The 18,054-nt window shown below is 50.3% G+C and overlaps 1 protein-coding gene across 1 annotated transcript in view; it reads left to right on the top strand.

Moving 5' to 3' along the window:
- The first annotated feature begins 9,312 nt into the window (after nucleotides 1-9,312).
- The window catches only part of LOC125458206 (urea transporter 2-like), a 58,535-nt gene continuing 49,793 nt past the window's right edge, over nucleotides 9,313-18,054 (top strand). The window contains exon 1 of the mRNA XM_048543243.2: nucleotides 9,313-9,472. Coding sequence (XP_048399200.1) covers nucleotides 9,449-9,472 — 24 coding nt within the window. The 5' untranslated portion in view covers nucleotides 9,313-9,448. The remainder of the gene's footprint in view (nucleotides 9,473-18,054) is intronic.

Here is an 18,054-nt window from a genome sequence, read left to right as displayed (position 1 = left end):
CCATGAGAGGGAAGCTGCAACCTTTGCGGGGAAGTGGGCCACTTCTATAGGGCATGCCCGCGGCGGGGTACCACCTACGCCCAGGTCGCCGACAGGGGAAATGCGGGGCCAGGCCCCCCCCCCGGAGGAGAGGAAGGCACCAGGGCCCTGCAAGGACCCCACTAATGTGCAGAAGGGCCAGGTCGTGCAGGAGGGCCCAGCCCCGCAGGATGGGCCTGAGGCCAGCAAAGCGCCCCTGCAGGCTCCACTACCCCGCCCTCCCCAACCCCCGACAACCCGGAGTCAATGGAAGCGGCGACAAGCGATCCAAGGGAGTGGATGACGGTCCAGAAAGCGAGGAGGAAGGTGAGTCGGCAGGCCCAGGAACCGCAACCATCAGGCGGGAAGAGGCAGCTACAGGGGGGCTATAAGAGCTCCGCTGACGATGGGGATTCTGAGAGGGCCCACCCAAAGCAGAAGTTAAAGATCTCAAGGGAGAAGGAAAGCAGCACCATGCTTCCAGGTGATGGGACGTGTCCTGAGGCTCCCTCCGACACCCAGTCATGTGCCGCTGGCGCACTGGAGGGCCCCCCGGAACTTCCAGGCAGGAAGGAGGAAACAGCGTGTCCCCAGCCTGACCCAGAGCCGGACTCTCCTGCCTCCATACCCCCGACGTGGGGATGCCACCCGGAAGGCAGCACGGACGGTTTCCTGAGCCCGGAGAGCATCCAGCAGTTAGCCCGAGCAATGGGCATGAAGGGACAGATAGAGGGGCTGGATTGTGGACTTGGGGAGGGTACTGCGGTCACTGCCCACAATGGGGGTACGAGTTGCGAGCATTAATGTGCCCAGCGTCAAGTCCACCGCAAGATGTGTGTCCATGTTGGCCTACCTGACCACCGTCAGGGCGGACCTCCTGTTTCTGCAGGAGTACGGGATACCGCACCTCAGCAGGTACGGGAAATGGTCCGGCGCCTGGACCTGTGGGCCTTCGATCTGGTCGGGGGGTAACGACTGTCGGTCCTCGGGCCTGGCTATTCTGCTGCGGGGGCACAACTTCACCATCTCTCAAGTTCAGGAGGTGGTTGGGGGGGGCGCCTCCTAGTGGCTGATGTCACCTACAGGAACGCTCCCCTGAGGCTGATCAACGTGTACGCCCCAGCGGTACAGAGTGAGCGGTTGGCCGTCCTGCAGCGGCTTCCACCCCTGCTGGCTACGTCCAGGCCGGTCATCCTAGGCGGAGACTTCAACTGCATCATTGATGCAGATGGAAGATCCGGCGTGGGGACAGCGGGTCGGGGGAGTCAACTGGACGTCACGTCCAGATTCCTGATGGGCACGGTGAAGGATGCCAAGCTGTTCGACGTCTTCAGCACCCCTGCAGAGGGAGCGCAGCAGAGGTACACCTGGTCGCAGCCAGACGGGTCTATCTGCTCAAGGATAGACTTCCTGTTTGTGTCACGGATGTTGTCGGTCAGGTCCACCGGCGTCGAGCCGGTGTTCTTCTCTGACCACTGCCTCCTGCTGGCCGACTGTCACTTACAGGACGACCAGCCGGCCGGCAAGGGGACGTGGAAGCTCAACATGACTCTGTTGACCCCAGAGAACGTCGAGGAGCTTAAGAGGGAGTACGCCGGTTGGAGAACCGTGAAACCCCTCTTTGAGTCTCCAGGTGACTGGTGGGAGACGGTGAAGGAGAACATCAAGAGGTTCTTTGTCCTCAGAAGGCAAGAGAGAGGCGGGGAAAGCTGTTGCGACTCCAGAAAAGGGTGCAGAACCTGCTCCTTCTGCAGTTGACGGGGGTCGATGTCACAGAGGACCTCCGCGAGGTGAGGGGCCAGCAAGCCTCGCTCTTCGCTGCGGAGGCCTCCCGGATAATCTTCCGGTCCAGGGTCCGCTCCGTGGAGCAGGACGAGACGTGCTCGCGTTTCTTCTTTCAGAAGGTGCACAAAGAGAGCTCTGTGCTTAGCCGGCTGAAGGAGGACGACGGCTCGGTGACGTCATCTCGGCCCGACATTTTGAGGATCAGCAGATCCTTCTATGCCGGACTGTAAGACACGAAGCCCATGGACAGCACGGCCTCCGAGTCGTTCCTGTCGTCTATCACGGAGGTCTTAGACGACGGCACGAGGGAGTGGCTAGACCGGCTGATATCCCTGGACGAGCTGGCCAGAGCCCTCAAGTCCTTGCAGAGGAATAGGACTCTCTGGAGCGACGGCTTACCAGTCGAGCTGTATTCCGCTCTGTTGGACCTGGTCGGCCAGGACCTGCTGGGAGTGTACGATAGTGCGCTTCGGGCAGGGGAAATGTGCAAGTCCATGAGGAAGGGCATCATCACCCTCCTTTACAAGAGGAAGGGGGAGAGGGAAGAAACTAAGAATTGGCGTCCCATTTCACTATTGAACGTGGACTACAAAATCCTGGCCAAGGTCATAGCCAACCGGGTCAGGTCTGTCCTGGAGTCGGTGATTCACCCTGACCAAACCTGTGCTGTGCCGGGCAGGAAGATCGCTGAGAGGGGTACGATCGCCTATGTACAGGACAGGCGGATGGACACCTGCCTCGTCAGCCTGGACCAGGAGAAGGCCTTCGACAGGCTCTCTCATGCTTACATGAGGGACGTCCGTCCTCTCCAAATTGGGGTTCGGGGAGGGCATCCACAATTGGATCCGGCTGCTCTACACCAACATCGTTAGTGCAGTCTCGATCAACGGATGGGAATCGGACAGTTTTCCGGTAAGATCTGGAGTCAGGCAGGGCTGCTCGCTCTCTCCTGCCTTGTTCGTGTGCTGTGTGGAGCCCTTCGCCGCATCCATCAGGAAGGACGTGAGCCTGAAGGGCGTGACTATCCCAGGCAGCGGAGGCCTTCAGGTCAAGACCTCCCTGTACATGGACGACGTTGCCGTCTTCTGCACCGATCGTCGGTCGGTGAGTAGACTGTTGGACATCTGCGGCCAGTTTGAACTGGCCTCGGGTGCCAAAGTCAATAGGGTTAAGAGCGAGGTCATGTTCTTCGGGAACTGGGATGACTGCTCCTTCAACCCCTTCACCATCAGGGCAGACTACCTGAAGGTGCTGGGTGTTTGATTTGGTGGAGCTGGGGAATGCACTAAGACTTGGGAGGAGCGTATCACCAAATTGAAGCAGAAGCTGGGCAGGTGGATGCTCCGGTCCCTCTCCATCGTGGGTAAGAACCTGGTTGTCAGGTGCGAGGGGCTTTCAGTACTGTTGTATGTGGTGCAGGCCTGACCTATTCCCTGGACCTGCACCGCTGCTGTCACCCGGGCCATCTTCCACTTCATTTGGGGGTCGAGGATGGACCGGGTCCGCAGGGACACCATGTACAAAGACCTGGAAAATGGGGGAAAGGGCGGACCGAACGCCACCCTCGACCTGATGGCTACCTTTGGGTAGGGCTGCATCAAGCTGTGCGTAGATCCTCAGTACGCAAACACCAAGTGTCACTACTTACTGAGGTTCTACCTGTCCCCAGTGTGGCGAAGGATGGGCCTGGCCTCGTTGCCGCGGAACGCTCCGAGTAGTTGGACCGTTCCGTACCACCTGTCCTTCGTGGAGAAATTTTTGAAAGGAAACACCTTTTGACCACAAGGCCGTCAGGCAGTGGTCAGCACGTAGTATCCTCGAGACCCTTCGGGAAAAGGAGAGGGTGGATCCCATCATGTGGTTCACCACGCAGACTGCCAAAGTCGTTTGGCAGAATGCCTCATCGCCAGAGCTTTCAAACAAGCACAAGGACATTGCTTGGCTGAAGGTGAGAGGGGCTCTGCCAGTGAGATCCTTTATGCATGCCCGGAATCTCTGTGCCACCGCACGCTGCCCTCGAGGTGGCTGCGGGGGTGACGAGACTGTCGATCACCTCCTACTGGAGTGTGCCTATGCGCAGGAGGTCTGGAGGGGGATGCAGTGGTATTTGTCGAGGTTCGTCCAGAGCAGCTCGGTGATGCGGGACTCCATGCTCTACGGGCTGTTTCCCGGGACGCACACCGAGACCAACATCAACTGCGCCTGGAGGACCATCAATGCGGTGAAAGACGCTCTTTGGTCTGCCCACAACTTGCTGGTCTGCCAGCTGAAAGAACTGACCCCGACCGAATGTTGCAGACTGGCGCACTCCAATGTCCAGGACTATGTGCTGAGGGACGCGCTAAAGCTTGGGGCAGCCGCCGTCAAGGCGCGGTGGGGCAAGACCATGGTATGAAACCCCTCGTCCAGAATAAAGAGCCCTATCTGGTAACTGGGCCCAGCTGGCGCCTTCCCCAACTGGTGAGGGGGCCAACTGGGACTGTGCGGGGTGACGACTGCCGGGGTATTTTCTTTGCTTTTTTTTTGTTCTTTGTTTGTTTTTTTTTCCTTTTAGTTGGTGTACGTACCCCCTGGGTAACCTGGAGCGGCTTGCATAACTGGGTAGGTGTATAAATGTTTTATTTTTTTGTACATCTTATGAATAAAGTATATTTTTTCAAATAAAAACAAAAGCGACGAAACGTCTGAAAACGAACCTTCCAGCTCAGCGAGCAAACTCACATCCAGAAGCTCAACCTGAACTACAAGTCTTCTCAAAACTCGCTAACCTCTTCAGTTCCTCCGCTGTTTGTTCCCCATTACTACTCCAGCCTCATTTTCCAGTGGTCCAATGTCTATTCTTGTCTCTCACTTATTCTTCAGCTATCTAAAGACTCGTGCAATCTTTTTTATGTTAATAGCTAGTTTAATCTCAAATTTCATTTGCTCCCACTCGTGCTATTTTAGTTATCGTCTACTTTTTTTTAAAAAGGCTTCCCAATTCCCTGGCTTCCCACTATTCTTCACCACATTGTATGTGTTGTCCTTGACTTCCACTGTCAGCCATGGTTGCCATTATGTTTTCTCTTCTATGCAATGAATTTCTGCTGTTCCTCCTGAATTACTCACGAAATTCCTGTCATTGTTGCTCCACCATCTACCCTACTCGGCTCTCATTCCAATCAACTCTAGCCAGCTCCTCTGTCATGTCTTTAGTTACCTTTCCTCAATTGTAATACCATTACATCTGATTCCAGCTGCTTCCTCTCAAACTCAGGGTGAATTCTGACATATTATGGCCACTTCCCCCAGGGATTCCTTAACTCCAAGTTGGCTTGCTGAAAGAAGACAGAGGGTGGTAGTTGATGGGAAATGTTCATCCTGGAGACCAGTTACTCGTGGTGTACCGCAAGGGTCAGTGTTGGGTCCACTGCTGTTTGTCATTTTTATAAATGACCTGGATGAGGGCGTAGAAGGATGGGTTAGTAAATTTGCAGATGACACTAAGGTCGGTGGAATTGTGGATAGTGACGAAGGATGCTGTAGGTTGCAGAGAGACATAGATAAGCTGCAGAGCTGGGCTGAGAGGTGGCAAATGGAGTTTAATGCAGACAAGTGTGAGGTGATGCACTTTGGTAGGAGTAACCGGAAGACAAAGTACAGGGCTAATGGTAAGATTCTTAGCAGTGTAGATGAGCAGAGAGATCTTGGTGTCATGTACACAGATCCTTGAAAGTTGCCACCCAGATTGACAGGGCTGTTAAGAAGGCATACAGTGTTTTAGCTTTTATTAATAGAGGGATCGAGTTCTGGAATCAAGAGGTTATGGTGAAGCTGTACAAAACTCTGGTGTGGCCGCACTTGGAGTATTGTGTACAGTTCTGGTCACCGCATTATAAGAAGGATGTGGAAGCTTTGGAAAAGGTGCAGAGGAGATTTACTAGGATGTTGCCTGGTATGGAGGGAAGGTCTTATGAGGAAAGGCTAAGGGACTTGAGGTTGTTTTCATTAGAGAGAAGAAGGTTGAGGGGTGACTTAATTGAAACATATAAAATAATCAGAGGGTTAGATAGGGTGGATAGGGAGAGCCTTTTTCCTAGTATGGTGACGGCAAGCACGAGGGGGCATATCTTTCACCCCTCAATTTAAAGCTATAGGACAGATGTCAGAGGTTGTTTCTTTACTCAGAGTAGTAAGGGAATGGAATGCTTTGCCTGCAACGGTAGTAGATTCGCCAACTTTAGGTACATTTAAGTCGTCATTGGACAAGTATATGGACGTACATGGAATAGTGTAGGTTAGATGGGCTTGATCGGTATGACAGGTCGGCACAACATCGAGGGCCGAAGGGCCTGTACTGTGCTGTAATGTTCTATGTTCTATGTTCTTCCCTAAATAAGTCTGCCTCATTACACATCATCAAATCCAGAACTGCCTGTTCCCTAGTGGACTCTATCACAAGCTGCTCCAATGAATTCCTTTTCGTGACATCTGTATATTGAAGCTCCCCTTAGTTTATTGCATTTTTATGTCCTGATTTATTTTCATCCCAATTACTGCTCAGAGGCCTGTACACAACTCATTACAGGGTCTTTTTACCGCTGCAGTTTTTCAACTCTCCCCACACAGATTCTACATTCTTCTAACTCTATAAAAATCTTGCTATCAATTTAATTTCATTTCTTACTAACTAGGCAACTCCACGCCCTCTGTCCATCTGCTTGTACTTTCACTGGGATGTGTATTGTTGGATATTTAGTTCCCAGCCTTGATCACCCTGCAGCCGGGTATCTATGATACCCACAACATCATACCTGCCAATTTGCGCTCCAAGTCTACTTGTTTTATATACTGCATGCACTTAAGCACTGAGGTAGAGAATTAAAATAGCAAATAACCAGAAGGTTAGGATCAGGCTTGCAGGTTGAGCAGAGTAATAAGTAGTGATGCAGTTGCAACATATTGAAGACACATTGTAAAACAGCAGTTTACCAGATTTTCAAGATACTGTTGGAAGTGGCAGTAACAAAAGACATTCATGGTACAGTTTTTTAAAATTATGAGGGCCTGTCAACATTTGGTATTTGGATGTCATTGTACATGAATCACAGAAGAGTGACCTGCAAGTATGCCAACAATTTGTGATGCAAAAGATATGTAACACAACAAGAGACTGCAAAATAAGAGAAGTTTCACTGCAATCATACAGAACTTTGATAACACTATATCTTCATAACCAAGTTAGGATATATTTGCATTAGAGGGAGTGATATGAATGTTTACGTAAATTGTTAAGAACTTGAAATCTCTAGCCCATGGGACAGTGAATCATCAGTCACTGAATATGTTCAACAGGGATCCATACATTTTTAATACTAAGGGAATTCATTTCAGTACTTCGGGGAGGTGCAGCCATCATGATAATATCACTAAACTAGAAATCCAGATTCTGAGAGTAATGCTCTGGGAACACAGGTAAAATCCCATGTTAGCATATGGAGAAATTGAAATACACCACAAATAAAATGGAAACAGATTCTGCTCTAGCAGGGACCAAGAACCACTATCAATTGCCATAAAAACCAGAGATAACAAGGTGTAGAGCTGGATGAACACAGTAGGTCAAGCAGCATCACTGGAGCAGGAAGGCTGACGTTTCAGGCCTAGACCGAAAGGATTCTGATGAAGGGTCTAGGGCTGAAACGTCAGCCTTCCTGCACCTATGATGCTGCTTGACCTCCTGTGTTCATCCAGCTCGACACCTTGCTTTCTCAGATTAACCAGCATTTGCAGCTCCTATTATCTCTGTCAAAAAAAACCCATCTGGTTCAGCAATGTCCCTTGGGAAAGGTAATCTGCCTCCCTTGTCTGGTCTGGTCTACGTGTGACTCCAGACCAATAACAGTGTGCAATAAATATTGGCATCACAAGTGATGCCCACATCCCATGAATGAATTGAAAATATTGAAAATTAATGTGATCCCAGATGCCAGCTAAAAGAAAACAGTAGCATGGTAACATTCAGTGAATTGTGTATTATGCAGCAACATATAATAATATTGCAATAAAGATATTATTTTGACCATTCATGCAGGATTCAGGCAAACTCTCCAAATTCCTTAGTAAATGAAGCCACAGTGAAAACCCGCTCTTCAAAATTTTATGCACAATTGTATTCGCTACACTCTTCCCCCACAACTAATATGTCTTATCCTAATCCCCCTCAGTCCCACAAAGACTTAAAGGTCCCTCTTCCCAATCACCCTCATACACATCAGCATTGCTTTCCCACACTCCTCCCACTCAATTAGTAATTCCTCTTCCAAAACCCCTTCTTCCTCTATTCACTCACTTAACACCTACTCTTCATTCACCAGCTCTCTCTCTGAGTTGATGTAGTTCGATTCATGAATAGTGATAACAGAGATTCAAATCACACAGGTGATCAGGAATCTTTCCTGGTCTTAGTGCATATCATTAGCTCATGTTGGAGGGACTTGACAACTTATAGTCAATGTATTTGATCAGGTTACAAACAGACTTTCCATGGAAATCAAGTACTGACCTAGGAACTTTATCTGATGCATCAAGCTCAGAGGCAGCAATACTACCATTGCGAGTCATCCATTCATTTAAATGTGCAAATTTCAAAAAAGGGGCAGCTTTTCAGCCCCTTGAGCCTACTCCACCATTCAACGAATTCACGGGGGATCTGGTTGTGACCTCAAATCCACCTCCCCAGCTAGCCCTAATAACTTTGTAACATTTTGTTCAACAAGAATTGATCTACCTCTTCCTTAAAAGTATTCAAGGACTCTGCTTTCATCGTATTTTCAGGAAGAGAGAGAGAGAGAAACAAAAGCTTTTACAGTGTTAGATGCACTACCCCGATTTTTAAAAAATAACCAAGCTTATTATGGAAACATCCTCTCCCGGTGTACTCTGAAGATTTTGGGACCAACCTGTGCATCAGAAAATGAATACAGCACAAATCAAATGTTTCGACCCAACATTCCAGAAGTACTATATATTTTTTCTAAAAAAGGTTCTTTATCATCCAAGTGTATACCAAATATCAGGCAGAATTCAAGATATTCTCCTATACTGAAATAAATTGCTTCCAAGAACTGCACCTGGTTTGTACTTATAGGTTAAATGTTACAAAGAACACGCCTGTGAAAATAATGCATTGTCCTACTTTCCAAAATTAGCATTGCCACATCTAAATTTACGGATTTTATGACGTGGGGATTAAAACATCATCTGCAGCCGATTTCCTAAACTCCATTGATTTCCTTGTCATTCAATACGTCTCCAGTCAGAATGATCATTTTCGAGTTAAAACTGTTGCGCAATTTTAAACTGAACACTATTTCAGACAACCGGTCTAATATAGAGTCACTGTCTCAAATTGCCCTCCAGCTGTGAAAGCTGAACTTCCCTTCCCTCAGCCCTCCCGAACACTTTGGTGACCTGAGTTTCAACTATTTGCCAAGTGGCTGAGTATGGAGTCATGTGGGTTGATAAAGTTCCACGTTAATCCAGAATCGGTCACACGCTGTGGTGATAAAACCACACACTGATGAAGAATTTGCCACTGAGCTTTCAGACTGCATCACATCCAAACCGTTATTTCATATTCAGTGTCCATTAGGAAACAGGACCAATGCTTCAAACACAGGTGGTCCAGGTAAAGTTGTTTCAAATATTGCCATTTTGCAGATGCACCCTCATGTGGTCTACGTTGCTGTAACCTGTTCGTGTGCCTTTTAAGGATTCGGTAACGTTAATCAGCGTAATGCGGGCGCGGGAGGTTTGACGCCTCGTGAGGTCCGCTAACGGCGCATGTGCGGCAACGGCCGCTGGGTTTAAAGGGGCGTCGAGTGCAACGCGAAGCGTGTGCTGGGTCTGGGGTCTGGGGTCTGGGGTCTGGGTCTCGGTCTCGGTCTCAGGCACAGGCACAGTGCGGGAGGGAGGCTGATGGAGGGGGCTGGAGGGAGGGAGATAGCTAGATATAAGGACAGAATGGGCTAGAGAGAGGGAAAAATGGGAGACCGATAGAGGAGTGGGAAGACAGTGCAAGGGGGAGACATGGCAAGGGGGAGACTGATAGGTCGAGGAGGGGTAGACAGAACATGGAGGAGACTGTTAGGTTGAGGAAGGGGGAGCCAGAGCCTGGAGGAGACTGATAGGTAAAGGTGGGGAGACAGGGCAAGGGGGAAACTGACTGATGGAGGGAGACAAGGCAGGAGGGCACCAGGGCAGGAGGGAGACTGATGGATCAGGGTGTAGTCAGGGCAAGAGGGAGATCAGTGGAGGTGGATTGGGAGACAACACAGCTGGGAGGTGGATACGTAAAGGGGGGAGATGGTTGGGTCGGTTGCAGGGGGATTATAGGGCAGGGGTCAGACTGATAGATGAGAAATGGGGATGACAGGGCGGGGGAAACAGATGAGGGGTGGTGGAGAGACAAGGCAAGGGGAGACCGATAGATTGGAAGGTGAGACATGGCAGGGGGACACTGATAGAGGGGGTGCAATGGGATCGGTGGGGTGAGACAGGGCAGTGGGGGGATACAGGGCAGAGAACAGACAAATAGATAGGAGTTAGAGAGACAGGGCAAGGTAGAGACTGATAGATAGGGTGGGGGAGACAGGACATCAGGAGACTAGTAGATAGATGGGGGTGGGAAAGGGCATGGTGGAGATTGATGGAGGAAGAGAGGAGGCAGGAGGATACTGATGGAGTGAGAGAGGAGGTGGAGGGGAGACAGATGGAAGGAGGGAGGAGGCAGAGGGGAGATGGATGGATGGAGGGAGGAGGCAGAGGGGAGATGGATGGATGGAGGGAGGAGGCAGAGGCAGGATGGATGGAGGGAGGAGGCAGAGGGGGGATGGATGGAGAGAGGAGGCAGAGGGGAGTTTGGATGGATGGAGGGAGATGGCAGAGGGGAGATGGATGGAGGGAGGAGGCAGAGGGGAGATGGATGGATGGAGGGAGGAGGCAGAGGGGAGATGGATGGAGGGAGGAGGCAGAGGGGAGATGGATGGAGGGAGGAGGCAGAGGGGAGATGGATGGATGGAGGGAGGAGGCAGAGGGGAGATGGATGGAGGGAGGAGGCAGAGGGGAGATGGATGGAGGTATGGATGGAGGAAGGAGGCAGAGGGGAGATGGATGGATGGAGGGAGGAGGTGGGGGAGATGGATGGAGGGAGGAGGTGGGGGAGATGGATGGAGGGAGGAGGTGGGGGAGATGGATGGAGGGAGGAGGCAGAGGGGAGATGGATGGATGGAGGGAGGAGGCAGAGGGGGGATAGATGGATGGATGGATGGAGGGAGGAGGCAGAAGGGGGATGGATGGAGGGAGGAGGCAGAAGGGAGATGGATGGATGGAGGAGGCAGAAGGGAGATAGATGGATGGAGGAGGCAGAGGGGAGATGGATGGATGGAGGGAGGAGGCAGAGGGGAGATGGATGGATGGAGGGAGGAGGCAGAGGTGAGATGGATGGAGGGAGGAGGCAGAGGGGAGATGGAAGGATGGAGGGAGGAGGCAGAGGGGAGATGGATGGATGGAGGGAGGAGGCAGAGGGGAGATGGATGGATGGAGGAAGGAGGCAGAGGGGGGATGGATGGATGGAGGGAGGAGGCAGAGGGGAGATGGATGGATGGAGGGAGGATGCAGAGGGGAGATGGATGGAGGGATGGATGGAGGAAGGAGGCAGAGGGGAGATGGATGGATGGAGGGAGGAGGTGGGGGAGATGGATGGAGGGAGGAGGCAGAGGGGAGATGGATGGATGGAGGAAGGAGGCAGAGGGGGGATGGATGGATGGAGGGAGTAGGCAGAAGGGGGATGGATGGAGGGAGGAGGCAGAAGGGAGATGGATGGATGGAGGATGCAGAAGGGAGATGGATGGAATATAGGAGGCAGAGGGGAGATGGATGGATGGAGGAAGGAGGCAGAGGGGCAATGGATGGATGGAGGGAGGAGGCAGAGGGGAGATGGATGGAGGGAGGAGGCAGAGGGGAGATGGATGGATGGAGGAGGCAGAAGGGAGATGGATGGATGGAGGAGGCAGAGGGGAGATGGATGGATGGAGGGAGGAGGCAGAGGGGAGATGGAGGGAGGGAGGAGGCAGAGGGGAGATGGATGGATGGATGCAGAGAGGAGGCAAAGGGGAGATGGATGGATGGAGGGAGGAGGCAGAGGTGAGATGGATGGAGGGAGGAGACAGAGGGGAAATGGAAGGATGGAGGGAGGAGGCAGAGGGGAGATGGATGGATGGAGGGAGATGGCAGAGGGGAGATGGATGGAGGGATGGATGGAGGAAGGAGGCAGAGGGGAGATGGATGGATGGAGGGAGGAGGCAGAGGGGAGATGGATGGATGGATGGATGGAGGGAGGAGGCAGAGGGGAGATGGATGGATGGAGGGAGGAGGCAGAGGGGAGATGGATGGATGGAGGGATGGATGGAGGAAGGAGGCAGAGAGGAGATGGATGGATGGAGGGAGGAGGTAGGGGGAGATGGATGGATGGAGGGAGGAGGTAGGGGGAGATGGATGGAGGGAGGAGGCAGAGGGGAGATGGATGGATGGAGGGAGGAGGCAGAGGGGAGATGGATGGATGGAGGGAGATGGCAGAGAGGAGATGGATGGAGGAAGGAGGCAGAGGGGAGATGGATGGATGGAGGAAGGAGGCAGAGGGGCGATGGATGGATGGAGGGAGGAGGCAGAGGGGAGATGGATGGAGGGAGGAGGCAGAGGGGAGATGGGTGGATGGAGGGAGGAGGCAGAGGGGAGATGGATGGAGGGATGGATGGAGGAAGGAGGCAGAGGGGAGATGGATGGATGGAGGGAGGAGGTGGGGGAGATGGATGGAGGGAGGAGGCAGAGGGGAGATGGATGGATGGAGGGAAGAGGCAGAGGGTGGATGGAGGGAGGAGGCAGAAGGGGGATGGATGGAGGGAGGAGGCAGAGGGGAGATGGATGGATGGAGGGAGGAAGCAGAGGGGAGATGGATGGAGGGAGGAGGCAGAAGGGAGATAGATGGATGGAGGGAGGAGGCAGAGGGGAGATGGATGGATGGAGGGAGGAGGCAGAGGGGAGATGGATGGATGGAGGGAGGAGGCAGAGGGGAGATGGATGGATGTATGGAGGGAGGAGGCAGAGGGGAGATGGATGGATGTATGGAGGGAGGAGGCAGAGGGGAGATGGATGGATGGAGGGAGGAGGCAGAGGGGAGATGGATGGATGGATGGAGGGAGGAGGCAGAGGGGAGATGGATGGAGGGAGGAGGCAGAAGGGAGATGGATGGAGGGAGGAGGAAGAGGGGAGATGGATGGATGGAGGGAGGAGGCAGAGGGGAGATGGATGGATGTATGGAGGGAGGAGGCAGAGGGGAGATGGATGGATGGAGGGAGGAGGCAGAGGGGAGATGGATGGATGGAGGAGGCAGAGGGGAGATGAATGGATGGATGGAGGGAGGAGGCAGAAGGGAGATGGATGGATGGAGGGAGGAGCCAGAAGGGAGATGGATGGAGGGAGGAGGCAGAAGGGAGATGGATGGATGGCGTGAGGAGGCAGAGGGGAGATGGATGGATGGATGGAGGGAGGAGGCAGAAGGGAGATGGATGGAGGGAGGAGGCAGAAGGGAGATGGATGGATGGAGGGAGGAGGCAGAGGGGAGATGGATGGAGGGAGGAGGCAGAGGGGAGATGGATGGATGGAGGGAGGAGGCAGAGGGGAGATGGATGGATGGATGGAGGGAGGAGGCAGAATGGAGATGGATGGATGGAGGGAGGAGGCAGAGGGGAGATGGAATGATGGAGGAGGCAGAGGGGAGATGGAATGATGGAGGAGGCAGAGGGGAGATGGATGGATGGATGGATGGAGGAGGCAGAGGGGAGATGGATGGATGGAGGGAGGAGGCAGATGGGAGATGGATGGATGGATGGAGGGAGGAGGCAGATGGGAGATGGATGGATGGAGGGGGGAGGCAGGGGGGGATGGATGGATGGATGGAGGGAGGAGGTGGGGGGGATGGATGGAGGGAGGAGGCAGAGGGGAGACGGATGGAGGGAGGGAGAGGCAGAGGGGAGACGGATGGAGGGAGGAGGCAGAGGGGAGACGGAGCGAGGAGGCAGACGGGTGACACACGGAGGGATGGAGTAAGTGGACGGGAGACGGACGGATGGAGGAGGGAAGAGGTGTAGGGGAGACGGACAGATGGAGGGAGGGAGGAGTCGGAGGGGAGACGGACAGAAGGATGGAGGGTGGGAGGGGAGACTGAGGGTGGGAGGGAGGAGGTGGAGGGGAGACGGATGGAGGGAGGGAGGGAGGAGGTGGATGGTGGGAGTGAGGATGCAGGGGTGGTGACGGACGGATGGAGGGATGAGGCAGCCAACTTATCTGCTTTATTTCTATCCACACAAGTTGAAGCACATGTTACATTGAGTGATAAATACCTTCTTGTTTAAATGAAAATGAACTACACCTCCATATAGCCATCTTAGGTGCATAATGGGAAATTGCAGATGCTGGAAATGTTAAATATAAACAGAAAGTGCTGTAAATACTCAGCTGGCTAGGCAGCATCTTGTGGGAATGAAACAGAATCAAAGGTTCAAATCCATCTGATTTTGTTCTGACAGATTTTCACTGACCACTGTTTTCTCTTTCCGATGCTGCCAGACATGCTGAGCATTTCCATAGTCCCAACCCTAATACTTCTTGTTTCCATTTAACAAAATAACCCACTTCATCTTGCAGTCTCCTTCCCCAAGCTCCCTAACTCTTGCAGCTTCCCACTTCCCTGAAGTCTCCCTCTTTGACTCCCTTAAAGGTTCCCTCTTCATCCTAGAGCATCCTTTTGTCCAGCTGCTCTGCAGCCTCCATCTTTGTCCTTTCCTGTTGGCAGTCCCCAGATACAGTCGATGGTTGGAATCGTCTGTTAGAATTATAGTCCTTAAACACAGAAGAGGCCCATCGACTCATCAAGTCTTCATCAACCTATCTGTGCAAATCTTACTTTCTAGTCCTCAGCCCATTGCTCATCCAAGTATCTTTTGAAAAGTTTTGAGGTTTCCGGCCTCAACTACCTTCCCAGGCAGTGCATTCCTGATTCCTACCACCCTCTGGGTTAAACGCTTTCGTCAAATCTCCTCTAAACACCTTGTCTTTCTCCTTAAAACAATGCCTGCTTCATCTTAAAATTATTGACCCTTCAAGTAAAGGGAACTGTTGTATCTTATCCACTCTGTCCATACCTCTCCTGATTTTACACCTCAATCACAACCCTGTAGCTCTAAAGAAAACAATCCCAATCTGTCTAATGTCTCTTCATAGCTAAAATGCCCATCCCAGGCAAAACCCTGTGAATTGACTCTGTACAATCACATCCAGGCTATAGTAAGATGGCTAGAACTGCACACACTACTGCAAAGTCTTGCACAGTTCCAATATAATCTCACAAGTTTTATAATCTATGCCTTGACGGATAAAGGCAAGTATCCCATATGCCTTCTTAATTACCCTACCAATTTGTCCCGCTGCCTTCAGGGACCTGTTGACAAGCATTCCAAGATTTCTCTGTACTTCTGAACCTCCCAGAGTCCTGTCATTCACTGAATGCTTCCTTATCTTGTTCCCTCTCCCAAAGTACAACACCTCACACTTTTCAGGGTCAATTCCATTTGCTACTGATCTGCCCATCTGACCAATACGTTTGTAACCTCCTGTAATATAAAACTTCTCAAACACTGTTGACCACCCGCCCAATCTTCACGTCATCTGCACTCTGACTTAACATCCCCAACCTGCCGTGACCCCCCTTTCTTCTAAATCTAATCTATCTAAAATCTAAAGGTTTTAGTTAGGACAGATTTCTTGAAACACATTCAGGTCAGAAGAATTTTTTTATATCATCATGTAGAAGGCCCAATAAGGGACCTTCCTAATTCTGGGAATAAAGCTGGACAGGTGGCTGAGGTGGCAATGAGAGAGCATTTTAGTGATAGCAACCACAATAATATATGTTTTAAGTTTGTTATGAAAAGAAAAATGATTGTCTGCTAGAGAGGGTGTTGGATTGTGGAAGGTCGATTTTATTAAACTAAGGCAGGATCTGTCCAAAATCTAGGGCAGAACAGTGGGGTCATTCAAAGTTGAACTGACGAGAGTACAGATCCAATATGTACTCATTAGAGTGTAACGTAGGCAAAACAAGCCCAGAGGATCCTTTATGTTTAGCAATATTAAGGACTGGATAAGAAGGAAAAGAGATGCTTTTCGCATATAAAGAAAAGCAGCAAATCAACAAAGGTGCTAGTGGAGTGTCAAAAGTGCAGGAAAGATTTTAAGAAACCAATCAGAACAGCAAAGGGTGGGCTAAGAACAGCACTGGCAGATAAGATTAGTGAGAATCCCACTATGTTCTATTAATATGTCAAGGGGTAGAGGTTAACCAGGGAAAGCGTGGGGCCCATTAGGGACAAAGGGGACCACCTGCATGGAGCCAGAGGGCACTGGGAGGGTGTTAAACACTTTGGAAAAGAAGGATGTAAAAACAGAATACAGGGGAGGTGCCAGAGGACTGCAGGACAGCTAATGCGGTTCTACTTTTCAAGAAGGTTAATAGAGATAATCTAGATAGCCTGCATGGTTTTGTCTGAAGAATGTCTCACCTAACAAGTTTGATTGAAATTTTTTGGGGAAGTGACGAGGTATATGAGTCAGGGTTTGCAGTTGATGTAGTTTATATGGATTTCAATGAAGCTTTTGACAAGGGCGTCCCACATGAGCAGTCTAATAAAGAAGGTACAACCATTTGTTGGCCCTCCCTGGCATCCGCTGTCTACGTCCTCTGAGGAAATAGAGGTGCAGGTTTGAAAGATGCTGACAGAGGATCCTTGAAGAATTGAGCAGTGTGTGAAGCTTCTGAAATGGTAGATACATAATGGTATTTGAACATGTATACACTAACTTCAAATCTCATGAAGTCACTGAACTTCTTTCAAGGGTGTGGGTGCATCGACTTGCCAGGGGATTGACTCCTGGCATTAATCAGCATCAATTTTTACACCATGCCTTCTGATCCTGCATTTGGTAAGTTCCCAGGCCTGTTGCAGGTACAGCTCATTCTCCTCCTTTGTACCTACTCCACCAAGGCCATCTGAGTAGTTTTGGAAAGCTTTGCAACCCAGTACCCTATCATATGGTAGTCTTCTAATTCTGCAAGGTGATACTCAGCTCACAAAGGTACCTGCCCTAACCACATTGCATCTTCTCTTTCAAGAGGTGCTAAGCTAGCTTGAACTGGCACTAGCCAGTCTCAACTGTAGTGCTTTGTTTAGAAAATCAGTCAAACAACAGCATAGTTAGTGTGGCCTGAAAGCTGCAATAATTTAAACCAACAAGCAGTGAGAAGTCTGCTTATTGTCTACATTGCATTCAACAGCACAAGTTATTCATTCATTATGATCCCTATCAAATTTAAAATGAATGTGGCCAAGGTAATTTAATTCAAAACTTTGTCTAATCAAATATTAACTCAATGATTTTTTTTCTTTAAAACAATACCTCACATTTAATTCTGTACACTTCTTCGTCTCAACTGCTACACAATTTTGGGCTGTGTTGAGTCCTTTAGACTTTTCAAGTGTACGAATTACGTAACATTGCTCACAGTTCAAAATAATACATAATAAGTCTTTGAACTGAGCATGGAAAAAATGCACAATATAGATGAATATGAACAGCAGATGGGACAAAAAAAATGAGGAAAAGATAAAGTTCAGGAGAAAACGTATAATGCCAGAAATGCTACAATATGTACCATGAAAGTTAGCGAGTTTTGAGAAGATTTGTAGCTCAGGTTGAGGTTCTGGATGTAAGTTTGCTCGCTGAGCTGGAAACGAACCTTCCAGCTCAGCAAGCAAACTTATATCCAGTACCATAAAAGTCTTAATAATTGAACTTTCCAGAGAATGTGACCTCAGTACCTTTCCTAAAAAATACATTTTGTACCATCAGACTTCATGAGTTGAGTTTTAACATTTCCAAATCCATTGCCACTTAATTATGTGGTGTATTTCAATTTTATTCCCTTTGTATTGTACGACTGCTCCCTGGTAGATTAGTTATAACTAACACATACCATGATAAACTAAGATCCCATTTCACTTTCATTACAACTAATTATGTATGACTAGATCTCAGTTTTACAAACATGGTTAAAAATGCACAAAAACATTTCTGAAATTGAATCTGATAAAAATA

The sequence above is a fragment of the Stegostoma tigrinum genome, chromosome 1 (assembly GCF_030684315.1).
Source record: "Stegostoma tigrinum isolate sSteTig4 chromosome 1, sSteTig4.hap1, whole genome shotgun sequence".
NCBI lineage: Eukaryota > Metazoa > Chordata > Chondrichthyes > Orectolobiformes > Stegostomatidae > Stegostoma > Stegostoma tigrinum.
This window is presented reverse-complemented; position numbering and strand designations above follow the sequence as displayed.